Source organism: Triticum urartu, unplaced genomic scaffold (assembly GCF_003073215.2).
Source record: "Triticum urartu cultivar G1812 unplaced genomic scaffold, Tu2.1 TuUngrouped_contig_688, whole genome shotgun sequence".
NCBI lineage: Eukaryota > Viridiplantae > Streptophyta > Magnoliopsida > Poales > Poaceae > Triticum > Triticum urartu.
The window spans coordinates 26,180-41,918 of NW_024117676.1; the positions used below are offsets into that span (position 1 = coordinate 26,180).

The following is a 15,739-nucleotide window of genomic DNA, read 5'->3' on the forward strand; positions in this document are numbered from 1 at the left end:
AACAAACTCTTGTACGCATATCAGGTTCGCACCCTGCCTATTAAACATGCAGCACGTTGCCCTAGATCGGGTAAGATGTTTCCGCCTGTCTCCGATTTCCTGATGCTGCGCCGATCCCGAGGAGACTATGTCTCCTATTTCTGGACACATGAAATAAGGCCCTATATTTGCAACGTTTTCTGCATTGTTTTCACCATTTGTGCCTGTTTCATCAACAGAAGTCTCACGCAGAATATCAGCGGGATTAGTCAACAAGTGATCATCAATATTGTTCCGATCTCCCTCGGGATCGCAGCAGACGCGGGTGCAGCCACAGGCGCACGCGCTGCAGCGTCCGCCTCTACAGGCGACACGAGGGCGCCTCTCGCTGGTCGTGCCACGGACCCAGCAACGTGCCAATCACCTCTCGCCAACCGGCGATGCGGGGATGGCTCAGGCGACGCGCGATACTGCCTCTTCCACAGTCCTCATGCGAGTGGGAATGGGAGCCACACAAAATATTGTTTCTTAATTGAAGAGAATTCGGTGTTTAGTACTCCCTTTGTTTTAAATAGTTGTACTAAATCTGCGACGCTTAATTTGGAATAGAGAGAGTAATTCTTTTGCCTTGCGTACTGCCTCTTCCACAGTCCAAAAGCTATCTTGGCTAATGCATTGTCTTACTGCAAACTCTGATGATGATTAGAAGGAAGACGATGATTACTTAGCAACTGAGTCCTAACGTGGTTCGCATTCATGTGCACGTATCCCCTTGCATTTATTTTACCTCCACTTGTTGGAGCGGACAGCTTCTACTTGGTGGAGCTTCTTCTTCTTTAGATCACAAGGACTCACTCACGCCATTGTACCTACGCACATATATGTGTCTTAGGGTTTTTATGTAAATTGTATGTTCTATAGATGCAAATTAAATGCTGGTTAAAAATTGAATAGTTATTGAAATTGCAAAGGCTATACTTGTTTTGATTGTACAACTTCAACATATGGGAGGTAATCTCATCATCTCTAGAAATTTCATTTGGTTCATCAACAAAACACACTCTTACTAAACCATGCGTTGGATGATCTACCACACATGCTGGTATGGGGTTTGGCACTGATAATTCCCAAGTGCAGGGAATCATCGTAGCAATTCCCAAAGGTGGAATTGATAAGTATGGAGTGTCGAACCCACAAGGAGCTAAAGGTAAGATCAATATTCTCTCAAGTCCTATCTGCCACTGATACGACTCTACATACACTGAACGTTTGCTTCCAACAAGAAACGAGAAATAAAACTACGTTGTGGGTATGAAAAGGATAACTTTGCATGGTATCGGAGAGATAAAATATAAAAGTAGGCGATGTTATCATAAAGTCAGAATATATTACAAAATATTATAAATAGCGAGTGTGGAATAATGGTGGATCGGTGTGCGGAATTGTCTTAGGCAATTGTTAACAAGACCGATAGTCATCATCGCAATTTCATATGAGGGAGAGGCATAAGCTAACATACTTTATCTTCTTATATCATATGAACTTATGATTGGAACTATAGCAAGCATCCGCAACTACTAAAGATCATTAAGGTAAAACGCAACCATAGCATTAAAGCATCAAGTCCCCTTTATCCCATACGCAACAACCCCCTTACTCGGGTTTACGCTTCTATCACTAAAGCAACCCACTATAAGCGAATCATGAACGTATTACAAAACCCTATAGCGGGAATCCCTCATGCTTGTGCGACACGGAGGGCACAATAGGACAACACCAAAACAAAACATACAACTTGTACCAATCTAGATCATCAATCACCCCAAAGAAAAAGGATATCTACTCAAAACATCATAGGATGGCAACACATCATTGGATCATAATATGTGGCATAAAGCACCATGCTCAAGTAGGGATTACAGCGGGGTGAGGGAGAGTGGACCGCGTAAAAGAGATGAGGATGGTGATGATGATGGCGATGTTGATGAAGACGACCACCGTGGCGATAATTCCCCTCCCGATGGCACTCCGGTGCCACCGAGAGAGAGGAGGAGAGGTTCTCCCCCTTGTGCTTCCTCCTCCATGGCCTCCCCCTGGACGGGGAGAGGTTCTCCCTCTGGTCCTTGGCCTTCATGGTGATGATGGCCCCTCTGGGATCCTCCTCCATAGCCTCCGGTGATGATGGCCCCCTCCGGCAGGGTGCCAGAGAGGGCCTAGATTGGTTTCTCGTGGCGACAGAGGCTTGCGGCGGCGGAACTTCCAATCTAGGTTTCTTTCTGGAAGTTTGGGTATAAATAAGAGGTGTTGGAGTCGGGAACAAGTCAGGGGGGTCCCTGAGGCGGCCACGAGATAGGGGGGCACGCCCAGGGGATAGGGCGCACCCCCACCCTCGTGGTGGCCTCGGGACTCGCCTGGTCCATCTCTGGTACTCCATGGGTTTCTTCTAGTCCAAAAACAATCTTCGTGAATTTTTAGGTCAATTGGACTCCGTTTGATTTTCCTTTTCCGTGATACTCAAAAACAAGAAAAAAATAGAAACTAGCACTAGGCTCTAGGTTAATAGGTCAGTCCCAAAAATCATATAAAACGACATATAAAGGCCCATTAAACATCTAAGATGATAATATAATATCATGAATACTTCATAAATTATAGATACGTTGGAGACGTATCAGGCACCACTCTAAGACGACAAACTTAACGGAATTCAAGAACAACTCACAAGGCACCTGAGAGGGCACTGGGAAAGGATCGACTCGGGCAATGTGTCGTGCCTCCACAAGACCAAGAGCCTGGTCGATTGAGGTAACACACCAAGACTGGGATACGCTGCCAGACAAGCAACACCAACAGAGTTAGACCCATGATGCCCACCAAATCCGAGCATCGTCCAGGCCCCTGGAGCCCTAACATGGTAGGAAGCCACCTGGTCAACAAGGCGAGTCATGGGAATCTTTGGAGTGCATTGGAAATAGGCACCCACATTGACCGTGGAGCAACATCGAGGAAAACCCTAGCGCCTCAGCACCACATGTCGCAGCTGACCCTTTGCCAACTCTCTACCCCCCATGCCATTGCCAGCGGCGGCAGGGTCGTCCAACCACCTCCTTCTTCCCCTCCTGTCTTCCTCGGCTCCAAGCTAGGCGAAGTGATTCAAGCCATGCTGATGTGTTGGCGGTAGATCTGGAGGAACAATGGGGTGTGTGTACCCGAAAGCATCATCTATGCTTTGGAGGTTGTATGTGTGTCTTGTGTGGTTACGAAAATGAAACTGTTATGGTGGTGGTTATGCACTCGTGCAAGGCGTCTTGGACGTCGTGGATACCTTAAGTGCTCTCTCGAAAGTAGGCCATGCAACAAGAGTATCACACGCATGCTGCATGTGGACACAAAGTTACGTGCAACCAATTGACTGGGACACGTGGGGTTCGTTGGTGTTTGGTTCAAGCGGAGACATACCAAGTACCCTTCTTATCATAGATCGATGCTGCTAGCGCTTCCTTGGGTGCACGGTATGCCATCATGCGTAGTTTTTCTGGTTACTTTGGAGAGACATCTCAACGTAGTTATAGATATAAACAATGCATGAAATCTATTTAAGACAACCGCCAAGTATTCAACTTCAATATATAAGGATCATTAGTAATGCTCAAGTTATGGAAAGACAAACCTCTAGTAGCCATTCACTTTTTGTTCAATCATCCAATATTATCAAGCGCGTCGTGTCTTCTTTAAACGAGCACTGGCCATCATTAATTGCTATAACTTTAAATAAGCCTTAGCCATCGCCAAGCACATCGTCTCTAGCTGCATAGAAAATGAAATCATCAAAATAGTGCTATCATGGATCATGAGTTTGCTTTATGTTACCATTTCACTCCATTTGACGGCCTCTTATTTATTCAAAATAGCAAAACTAAAACATTGACGCAACAACATATTCCACATAGTATGATACTCCTTTCATTCACCAATATCAGATGTTCTACTTCTACCTTTTGTTTGTTTTGGGTGTATAGATGTATTTAGTGTGTTTGTTCACTCATTTAAGTCGGTGTGTAGTTTATATTGAAATATCCAAAACATCTTATATATGTGAACGTTGGGAATAGTACACAGAAAACATAGTTTTAAGATGACCGTAATAGAGATATTTGAGAAAGAAGAGGAATACACGGTAAACTGGCATGATGCAGGAAACCTCCTGTTGTGTTCGGCCATGGATCTCGGAGGAGGAATTGCCGGGCAAGGTTAACGCGGTGGCGACGGCGGCCTGCGTCGGGTGGCTAGATCTTTGATCTTGGATTGCATCAGTGATGGCGGTTCCTACTTTGGGTCGTTTGGCAGTGATGACTTCCCATTCATGTGGAGAAAAGTTTTGCATGCTCTGGCTATGGATCAGGAGCGGCAGCGATAGCTCCCCATCGGTCGCTCAAGAGGATGGGTATAGCTGGCTTCCCATGGACTAATTTGCAATTTCTTAAATTCCCAAGGGACTAATTTACAATTTCTTAAATTTCCAGGGTGTTGGGGATCGTAGCAGAAATTTAAAATTTTCTACGCATCACCAAGATCAATCTATGGAGTAATCTAGCAACGAAGGGAAGGGGACTGTATCTACTTACCCTTGTAGATCACTAAGCGGAAGCGTTGCAAGAACGTGGTTGGTGGAGTCGTACATGCAGCGATTCAGATCGCGGTCGATTCCGATCTAAGCGCCGAACAACGGCGCCTCCGCGTTCAACACACGTATAGCCCGGTGACGTCTCCTACGCCTTGATCCAGCAAGGGGAGAAGGAGAGGTTGGGGAAGACTCCGTCCAGCAGCAGCACGACGGCGTGGTGGTGGTGGAGGAGCGCAGGACTCCAGCAGGGCTTCGCCAAGCACTACGAGAGACGAGGAGGGAGAGGGGTAGGGCTGCGCCAACAGGGGAAGAACTTCGTGTGTTGAGCTGCCCCTTTGCCTCCACTATATATAGGGGGAGAGGGAGGGCTGCGCCCCCACCTAGCGTTTCCACCCCAAGGGGTGCGGCAGCCCTAGATCCCATCTAGGGTGGCGGCCACAAGGGGGAGAGGGGGAGGCGCACCTGGGGTGGGCCTTAGGGCCCATCTGCCCTAGGGTTTGCCCCCTCCCCTCTTGGAGGCGCCTTGGGCCTTGGTGGGAGGCGCCCCAGCCCACCTAGGGGCTGGTCCCTTCCCACTATTGGCCCATGTAGTCCTCTGGGGCTGGTGGCCCCACCTGGTGGACCCCCGGACCCCTCCGGTGGTCCCGGTACACTACCGGTGATGCCCGGAACACTTCCGGTGGCCAAAACCATACTTCCTATATATCAATATTTACCTACGGACCATTCCGGAACTCCTCGTGACGTCCGGGATCTCATCCGGGACTCCGAACAACATTCGGTAACCGCGTACATACTTTCCCTATAACCCTAGCATCATCGAACCTTAAGTGTGTAGACCCTACGGGCTCGGGAGTCATGCAGACATGGCCGAGACAACTCTCCGGTCAATAACCAACAGCGGGATCTGGATACCCATGTTGGCTCCCACATGCTCCACGATGATCTCATCGGTTGAACCATGATGTCAAGGATTCAATCAATCCCGTAAACAATTCCCTTTGTCTATCGGTACGATACTTGCCCGAGATTCGATCGTCGGTATCCTGATACCTTGTTCAATCTCGTTATCGGAAAGTCTCTTTACTCGTTCCGTAACACATCATCCCATGATCAACTCCTTGGTCACATTGTGCAAATTATGATGATGTCCTACCGAGTGGGCCCAGAGATACCTCTCTGTTACACGGAGTGACAAATCCCAGTCTCGATTCGTGCCAACCCAACAGACACTTTTGGAGATACCCGTAGTGTACCTTTATTGCCACCCAGTTACGTTGTGACGTTTGGCACCTGGCACTATTAGAGCTCATACATTCAGATCTCTGTGAGATGAATGGTGTGTTGACTAAAGGTGGAAAGAAATACTTCATGACTCTGATTGATGATTCCACTAGATTCTGCTATGTGTATTTGTTAAATACTAAGGATGAGGCTCTACACTACTTTAAAGTCTATAAGGCTGAAGTTGAGAACCAACTTGAGAAGAAAATAAAACGAGTCCGGTATGGTCGTGGTGGAGAGTACTTTTCTAATGAGTTTGATTTATTCTATGCGGAACATGGTATTATTCATGAGAGGATGCCTCCCTACTCACCCCAGTCAAACGGGGTTGCCGAACGGAAAAACCATACTCTAGCTGATTTGGTTAACGCCATGTTAGATATATCAGGTTTATCCAAGGCATGGTGGGGGAGGCTGTATTGACATCTTGTCATGTCCTGAATAAAGTTCCCACAAAGGATAATGAGACCACTCCCTATGAGCAATGGGAAAAGAAAAGAACTACACTCTCTTACTTGCGCACTTGGGGCTATTTGGCGAAAGTCAACATGCCGATAATCAAAAAGTGCAAGTTGGGACCAAAGACCATGGACTGTGTTTTTCTTGGCTATGCCAAGCATAGCGTTGGCTATAGATTTCTAGTGGTGAAATCTGAGGTACCTGACCAGAAGGTCGGTACAATTATAGAGTCTAGGGATGCTACATTCTTTGAGGATATTTTCCCCATGAGAGATATGCAAAGTGTTTCTAGACTGGAATCTGATGAGACTCCTGAACCTGCTATTCCGATGGAATACTATGAACATAAAAGTGATGAGAGTTCCACGGAGGATGACGAGGATGTTCCTGTTAGGAGCAAGAGACAGAGGACTGCAAAGTCCTTTGGTGATGATTTCCTCGTGTACCTCGTGGATGATGATACTCCCAGTACCATTTCAGAAGCTTATGCATCTCCGGATGCTGACTACTGGAAGGATGCGGTCCATAGTGAGATGGATTCCATCTTGGCTAATGGGACATGGGAAATCACTGGTCGTCCCTATGGTTGTCAACCATTAGGATGTAAGTGGGTGTTCAAGAAGAAGCTTAGGCCCGATGGTACTGTTGAGAAGTACAAGGCTAGGCTTGTGGCCAAGGGTTATACCCAGAAAGAAGAAGAGGATTTCTTTGACACTTATTCACCTGTGGCTAGACTGACAACCATTCGAGTGTTACTCGCTTTGGATGCCTCGCATGGTCTTCTCGTTCATCAGATGGACGTTAAGACGGCTTTCCTTAACGGAGAGCTAGACGAGGAAATTTACATGCAACAGCCGGATGGCTTTGTAGTAAATGGTCAGGAAAGAAAGGTGTGTAAGCTAGTGAAATCTTTGTATGACCTGAAACAAGCGCCTAAGCAATGGCATGAGAAGTTCAATACTACTCTGACATCTGCTGGCTTTGTTGTGAATGAAGCTGACAAATGTGTATACTATCGCTATGGTGGGGGCGAAGGAGTTATACTGTGTCTGTATGTCGATGACATACTGATATTTGGGACCCACCTCAAGGTCATTAAGGAGGTCAAGTCTTTTCTATCTCACAACTTTGAGATGAAGGACCTGGGTGTGGCTGATGTTATCCTGAACATCGAGCTACTGAGAAATTCTGAGGGTGGAATTACACTTTTGCAATCCCACTATGTTGAGAAGATTTTGAGCCGTTTTGGATATTCAGACTGCAAACCTTCTGCAACACCATATGATCCTAGCTTGCGGATTCGAAAGTTCGAAGGCACGGCTGTAGATCAATTGAGATATTCTCAAGTGGTTGGTTCACTGATGTACCTAGCATTTGCTACTTGTCCTGACATCTCATTTGCTGTGTGCAAACTGAGCCGGGTTGTTTCCAATCCAGGAGATGTGCATTGGCATGCTGCTGAGAGAGTGATGTGTTATTTGCAAGGTACTGCGAACTATGGAATTCACTATTCTAGGTACCCGACGGTACTTGAGGGGTATAGTGATTCAAATTGGATATCTGATGCTGATGAGATGAAAGCCACAAGTGGACATGTCTTCACACTTGGTGGTGGTGCTGTTTCGTGGAAGTCTTGCAAGCAGACGATCTTAACCAGATCGACTATGGAAGCAGAACTCACATCATTAGACACATCATGCATCGAAGCAGAATGGCTTCGAGAGCTTTTGATGGATTTCCCGGTGGTTGATAAACCAGTGCCGGCTGTCCTTATGAACTATGACAATCAAACAGTGATTGCCAAGGCTAAGAGTTCAAAGGACAACATGAAATCCACAAATCACATAAGAAGAAGATTGAAATCTGTCAGAAAATCAAGAAACTCCGGAGTAATAGCGTTGGATTACATCCAGACGGCTAAGAATTTGGCAGACCCTTTTACGAAAGGGCTATCACGAATTGTGATAGAAAATGCATCGAGGGAGATGGGTATGAGACCCACGTAAGTTGCCATGGGGATAACCCAACCTATGTGATCGGAGATCCCGTGAATTAGGACCTGGGAAAATAATCTAGCGGTCAACTGAGGAGAGTATCTTTAATAAATCCACTCCGTTGGAGATGCAGTAATACTCTCAATTCTGTAAGGCAGGCTGACTTTTGTCTTAATGTGTTTCAAAGCTTATGTAAGCAAGATGCTAACCTATAGAGCATTCTTTGGAGGAACACACCTATGTGAGTCCGACTGCTGGTCACAGTCTATGAGATTGGGTAATCTCTAGTAAGCTCATGAGAAGGTACGGAGTATGACAAATAGGCTCCACCCGTGGGGTTTAGCCTTTGGCAACCATGTATCAGCTGACAATAGGCGAAACTTCTGCACGCCAAACTGACAATTCAAGGCATAGTCCATTGTTCAGTTGTGAAGAAGTCTAATCCTGTTGCTCTAGGTGGAAGTTCAACTTAACAGTCTCCACTAAAAATTCTGGTATATCAAACATTGTTTGGAATAGTTGACAAACTTATGTGCCTCAAGATCTGGTGGGGGATTGTTGGATTATGGATGGGCTTAGGCCCATATAAGACACTAATCCCTGGTTAATCTCTAAGGCCTATGCATATGTACGTCAAGTGGTGGGAAGTGTGGGAAGTTTAGTCCCATACTGCTATAGTAAGAAGAGTGAGACCTCTTTATGAGGGCTGCTCTACCACTTGCTATTGGGAGCTTGGGAATAGGAGCTGTACACGCGCACTCCTCCTCCTCCTCCGCCGCCTGCCTCGCCTCGCCTTGTCACGACGCGCGCGTGCTTGCGCCGCGTGTTGCGGGAATGAGCCGAGCCGAAGCTTATTTTTGCCGCTCAGGAATGGTTAATTAATTGTTAATTAATTAACGAGTCGCTTACGGAAGCGCCACTGTCCGAGACGTTGGACCGTGGGCTGTTCGCGGACTCGGTCGTGGGCCTGGCCCAGGCCCATCTACCTGACGGCCTATATTAGAAGGCACTGGACAGTGGAGTGAACCCTAACTCAGTTCACTCACTCCCTCTCGTACAACCATAGCCGTCAGCTACTGTTCCTCTCTCTGTGCTGCTTCCGGCGATCCCATCCCGACGACCGCGTGCACGGTTGGTCGGGAGAGCAGGTGCCTCCGAAACCCTGTCGTTCGAGATCCTGCCCGGGAGAACGGCAATAAGGTTTTTGGGGAGCGTCTCGACGCGACTGCTCCCGATCCGTCCCCAACTTCGTCCGCCTCTGCTTCCACTACTTCCCCTGCATCGTCACCATGGCCGACGACGCCGCCTCCAAGAAGAAGGCCACGGACGACACCGAGGCTGCTGCTGCCGCCGCCGCGTTGGCCTGGCCAACCGGAGGGTATGATCTGTTCATCCCTCGTTTACTCGTACTTATGCTAGCCGTATATGTGCTGCTCATAGATGGTTCGATTCTATGTTCTGTACGTGCTAGTATGCTTAGGTATCGCTATGAGATGCATACCTTTTATGCCATGCTTACTGTTTACTCGGGGATAAGTCTAATCGGAAAAGTGCTAATATTCCCAACAGAACCAACACGGATAGCATCCCTCTGATTCCCCTCTATCTTGTAGAGCTACTTTGACACAAGGGAAAGAGAATTGAGATCACTTGTCCTGGTGATCCTCTTGAGAATCTCAGTCAGCAGAGCCTCCGATAGGTCCTCCATCGAACACTTCAGCTGTACCAATCATCAGGAAATATATATCAAGGTTCAGAAAAACAACCGAAAGAGCTGGACTCAAGCTGGGTTCAGAAGCGCTTGAATAAGGGGGATCAGGATCCGAGAGCTAACTAAGAAATAATGCCAGTGGTTGTCTTCGACGGCATAGCAAATCCAGATGGTGGGGAGGGGTGGGGTGGCAGCTCTGCGTGCGGTATGTTGGCCTTGAGGGACAATGTAGGCAGAGAAATAATGCCGGTGCCATGGCGGATGTGCACCGCCGCTGGCCACTGGTAGGTGTAGGAATCAGATCCGTCGATGCAAGCAAGCTGCAGCCATGACTGTGGCTGCTCCATGGGGAAGGTGCTCGAGGCCGTGCGTGGTCGGCCATTGAAAAAATATAAAGAGAATATACCCCACCTGTCATAAGTTGCCTCGGCCCCACAAGTCAGGATCTTACCGCGTCAGCACTGTGGGGAGAGAGTGGCATTACCCCACCTGCCAGGGTATCAAGCGGCCCCACATGTCATAAGTTGCGTCACTCCCACATGCCAGGATTCTACCGCGTCACCACTATGGTGAGAGAGAGTGGAGCGACCCCACCTGTCAGGATATTACGCGACCCCACTAGTCATAAGTTGCCTCGACCCCTACCGCGACACCCACTATGGTGAGAGAGAGAGAGTAGAGCGACCCCACTAGTTAGGAGGTAACGATCAAATACTTTGACCGGATGGAAATGCTCCGCTGGGGCTTTTTGTGAGCACCTGGTGGAGTAGGGAGGGCAAAAGTGAGCAACGTTAGTTGCCAGGGTAAAAACTGAGCAAAACGAACCAACCAAGGGCATAGAAATAGAAAACCCTTTTATTTAACAGATGACTACAATGAAAGTAGCCAATAAAGAGATGATAGGGATGAGGAAGACTGTGAGGATTGAAAGATATAGATGTATGCAGTATCTTACTATTTATCATTATAGTATTCTCAGTTCGTTTTGCTTATCTTTCCGGTCTACTTTTGTTTCAGTTGCATCAAAATTGCTAGGTGATTTTCAAGTCCACAAAGCATGCAAGACAAGATGGTGTATCTTAGATAAAAAGTCCACGTTATAACTTATAACCCTCAACTTGCTACTTGGTTTATCTGGTTATTTGATGAGTCATGTTTGGTTATCTGTCTTAGAATCATATTGGGCAAAAAACATAAAGTTACTTTTGGAAAGAAAGTTTCTAGAACAATCTTCACAATAATAGTGTAATCCATCATAATGACGCACGCAAGCTTATGAACTTAATTCCACTCAAGCTATGTCCATATGGATAAGCCTAACATCATGTAGAGCTTCACAAACTAAATTTCAAAAAGGGACAAAATTTAGATAAATGTTTGCAGTGTAAAGTGAAGAAGATGAGTCATTGGTCGTTATCCAACATTCTTTATAACCAGATGATATGTGCAACAAAAAGCAACTATCATGAAAATCCAAAATCTCGCTAATAAGTAGTGCCACCAAACACAACATACCAAATGATTAGTTGGATAAGCATTGGTGCACTTTTTCAAAAAGCGGATGCAAAGATGAAAAGAAACCATGCCATGACAACTATAAATACACATACACCATCAAGGCCACCTTCCATCATCCAAACTTCACGCACCTAGACCACAAACATCAAAGACAAGCAAGCAGTAGTAAATAGAAATCCAACATGAAGACCCTCCTCATCTTTGTCCTCCTTGGCATGGTGATGAACATCGCCACTGCCGCTAGGCAGCTAAACCCTAGCAACAAAGAGTTACAGTCACCCCAACAATCATTTTTCCATCAACAACAACCATTTCCAACACAACAATCATATCCGCAGCAGCCATATCCACAACAACCATATCCACCACAACAACCATATTCATCGCAACAACCATTTCCCACAATCCAACAACAATTCTCTCAGCAACCACAACAACCATTTCCCCAGCCCCAACAACCGATCCCCCTACAACCACAACAACCATTTCCCCAGCAACCCCAACAACCACAACAACCTTTTCCACAGCCCCAACAACCATTTCCCTGGCAACCACAACAACCATTCCCTCTACAACCACAACAACCATTTCCCCAGCCGCAACTACCATTCCCCCAACAACCAGAACAAATAATTCCCCAGCAATCCCAACAACCATTCCCCCTGCAACCGCAACAACCATTTCACCAGCCCCAACAACCATTCCCTCACCAACCCCAACAACAATTTCCCCAGCCCCAACAACCAACCCCCCTGCAACCACAACAACCATTCCCCCAACAACCACAACAAGCTTTTCCCCAGCCCCACCAACAGTTCCCCTGGCAACCACAACAACCATTTCCCCAACCCCAACAACCAATTCCCCAGCAACCACAACAAGTATTTCCTCTACAACTGCAACAACCATTCCCCCAACAACTGCAACAACCATTCCCGCAGCAACCGCAACAACCATTTCCCCAGCCTGAACAACCATTCCCCCAACAATCACAACAACTACTCCCCCTACAACCATTTCCCCAGCAACCCCAACAATCACAACAATCATTTCCCCAGCCCCAACCCCGGCAATCCCAACAACCATCCATCTTGCAACCGCAACAACCATTACCCCAGCAACCCCAACAACCACAACAATCATTTATCCAGCCCCAACAACCATTACCCCAGCAAGCAGAACAAATAATTTCCCAGCAACCCCAACAACCATCCCCCCAGCAACCACACCAACCTCAACAACCTTATCTACAACAACAACAACCATCTGGGAGTAGTGTAACAAGCATTGGTGGCCAATGAAATGAAGACCTGTAATGGAAGATGGATGGATCATCGTTGTTTAGTCAATGAGCGTTCAATGTAACAATGATAAATAAAGTGATGTGCACCATCATGTGTAACCCCGACCTATACTAGTTCAAACATGGGAATAAAAGACAAAGAAAGTTCTTGTCACAAAGACATTGCTAGTAATTTTACATTCATGCCACATTTAAATTTTCATCCCTAACTACAATCTCAGTCTTATGCATTATCTACCTATTTATGAAGTGAAGTCATATGAACCTAACATAACTAATGGATGTGAAACTTGGTTTAAATTGAAGTAATACAAACTAATGAGTAAATGTAAATTATCTCTTTGGTAGCTAGCCATATGAATTGTGTGACCTTCTTGTATGATATGATTCTAGATTGTACACAAACACAATATTTTTACAACAGTCGAGGTGCATATGAGGCGACATATGGTTAAAGATATGGAGATATGGTGACCGATCTTTGGTCTCGGTGTTATTCTCAGTATCTGCTTTATATGGAAGGGAGGGAGATCATGACGACTTTGTGTTGCATTTTGTAATTATTCAAATAGCCTCTTTAATGGATGGTTGCTTACATTAGAAAATACTCACTTGCACCTTACCCCATATTGATTTCTTGCAACTAGACAAGATGAAGGGATGATTGAATTTATTCTTTCTAGTTCGCTTGCACATGTAACTTGGGATTAAAGATTATAGTATTACAAGTTACCTGCAGAAATATGATCATGACGAAGATGGTCTGTTTGGTATAACTGGCCAATGGTCGGAAGCATTTATTAAAGGTTGTGCTAGTCACACTCTCATTACATATATTATGGGTGTTGGAGACAAGAATTTTTAAACTCCAACCCTCCTTTATTAATTCATAAGAATGGTCGCACCGTTTACAAGCATTGGGACAATGTCCTTAGGAGCAAACTCTAACCAAAGATTAGGAGGGGAAATATAGCCAATCTAGCCCATTCATGTGCAAGATGGAGAGATAGCAAAACATACATGACATATGTTGGTCTATTGTTTTATTCTTTGATAACTCTATTTCCGGTGTTATTGCTTGAGTCTACTTTGCACACCCTCATTGAAAATTGTTTAGTTCACGTCTTCAAGCCAAAATACCATATCACTGAACCCCTTTGGGGGAAGGAGTGGTTTGTTCAGTTGTGGGTCCACATGTGGCAAAGAGCAAAGTCAATGCATCTGATTCCGTCTTGAGCATCCCCTGCAATAGCCCCTAAAACAATCCCCCAAGGCCAGCTAGGTTCTATCCCCTACTTTTTCATCCCAAAAAAGCCTCCAACTCCAGAAGCAACCTTTTACATCCCTATTTTATTATGACATATGGAGCCCACTCGTCACTGCTCAACTTTTTACCTTTCCCCCCCATCTATCTCCTCACTTGGTGCCATGTGAGGGGAGTGGGGGTGTGGCATAGCGGTGTCGAGGTGGTCATGGTATGACCTCACTCGTCTCTGTAATTTCCAGCGGAGGAGCGGAGGAAGATGTGGGCATTCCACACCCGGAATGGCTGCGGGCCGTCGAGCGCTATTTTTCGGCCTTCTACACATTTTCTTTCTTGATAAACACAGAGAAATTTAAAAGTAAGAAAAATATATATAATGTTTATATAATCATTTCAGTAAATGAGTAAAATTTTAAGGCATTTTAAAATATGTCCATGTCCATGAAACAAAATTTCATCTACTTATTAAAATGTCTAGCAGTTTTTTAAATGTCCCTGTATACAAAAAAGAAATGTTCATGTGTGACGCGAAATGTTCACATGTATCAAAATAGAATAAATGTTTGTGTTTATGAAAAACTGGACATGTATTCTCATAAATGCACTTGTATGTAAAAATAAATGCTCATGTACATCCATAAGAGTATTTTCGGAAGGATTCTAACATGTGATGGAAATGTTGATAGTGTATCTTAAAGAGATGGTCATGCTTTGCCATGTGTTCAAAAAGAATTGCTCATGTATCTCATTCTAATACTCATTATTTACCTAGGAAAATAATAACAAGAAAACTAAACAAAATATATAAAGGGTGAAAAACAGAAGTTAAGATGAGTAAAAGAGAATAGGAATATAGAAATAAAAATAATGAAAGAATAAGGAAATTAATAAGACAATCATTGATTGCGCCATGACCCGTGCGTTGCTGAAATGACCCATATATCGCATAGAGAAGCAAAATACGTGTTTTATACCAGTTAAGGATTTTGTTTCAATAGTGCAGAAAATGCCTACTAGCGACGTTTGTAAAACACAGTCATTGGCGTTGCAGGCCGGCGCCGCTAGTATGACGCCTTTGGTATGGTGTCACCAGTTGCGGTGGCCGCCAATGCCACTAGTAGAAAAACGTTAGTGGCATCACGCCCAAACGTCATTGATAACTAAATGCAAGAGATACATTCCGAGTTAGTGGCGTTGCCCACCATACTTGCGTTTAGTAAATAATATACTACTGACATGACACTTTTCGACCATGCCATTAGTAAATGTTGACAGTATTAAGAAAATACTGCACCAGCAACTTTTTCTCTAATTAATCTATATCTTACATTCTTAAGAAGTTGGTCCCAATTCTCTCAACATGCAAAGTGTCCACCTCAACGTCCCACTAAGCAATGCATTGAAGTGTTCTCTCCCGCTAAGCCATGCAAAATCTGCCACATAAGCGAGTTATGCAATTACAATTATTTTTGCATTAGTCTATGCATGTCACACTACCACATCATATATTCATGTTAGTCATCCTTCACATTTTGGTTTGAAATGACATTTTAACGGTATTTCAAAAGTTTTTATTCTATATTTTTAGACACTTTCTTTTATT

The 15,739-nt window shown here is 45.1% G+C and overlaps 1 protein-coding gene across 1 annotated transcript; it reads left to right on the plus strand.

Moving 5' to 3' along the window:
* The first annotated feature begins 11,668 nt into the window (after positions 1-11,668).
* Positions 11,669-13,030, plus strand: LOC125531208 (gamma-gliadin-like). Its single transcript, XM_048695616.1, has one exon. It carries the CDS (start codon positions 11,752-11,754, stop codon positions 12,868-12,870), a length of 1,119 nt encoding a protein of 372 aa, XP_048551573.1. The 5' UTR covers positions 11,669-11,751; the 3' UTR covers positions 12,871-13,030.
* The last annotated feature ends 2,709 nt before the right edge of the window (positions 13,031-15,739 follow it).

Coding starts and splice junctions, on each gene's coding strand:
- LOC125531208 (XM_048695616.1), top strand. CDS start 11,752: ATGAAGACCCTCCTCATCTTTGTCCTCCTTGGCATGGTGATGAACATC.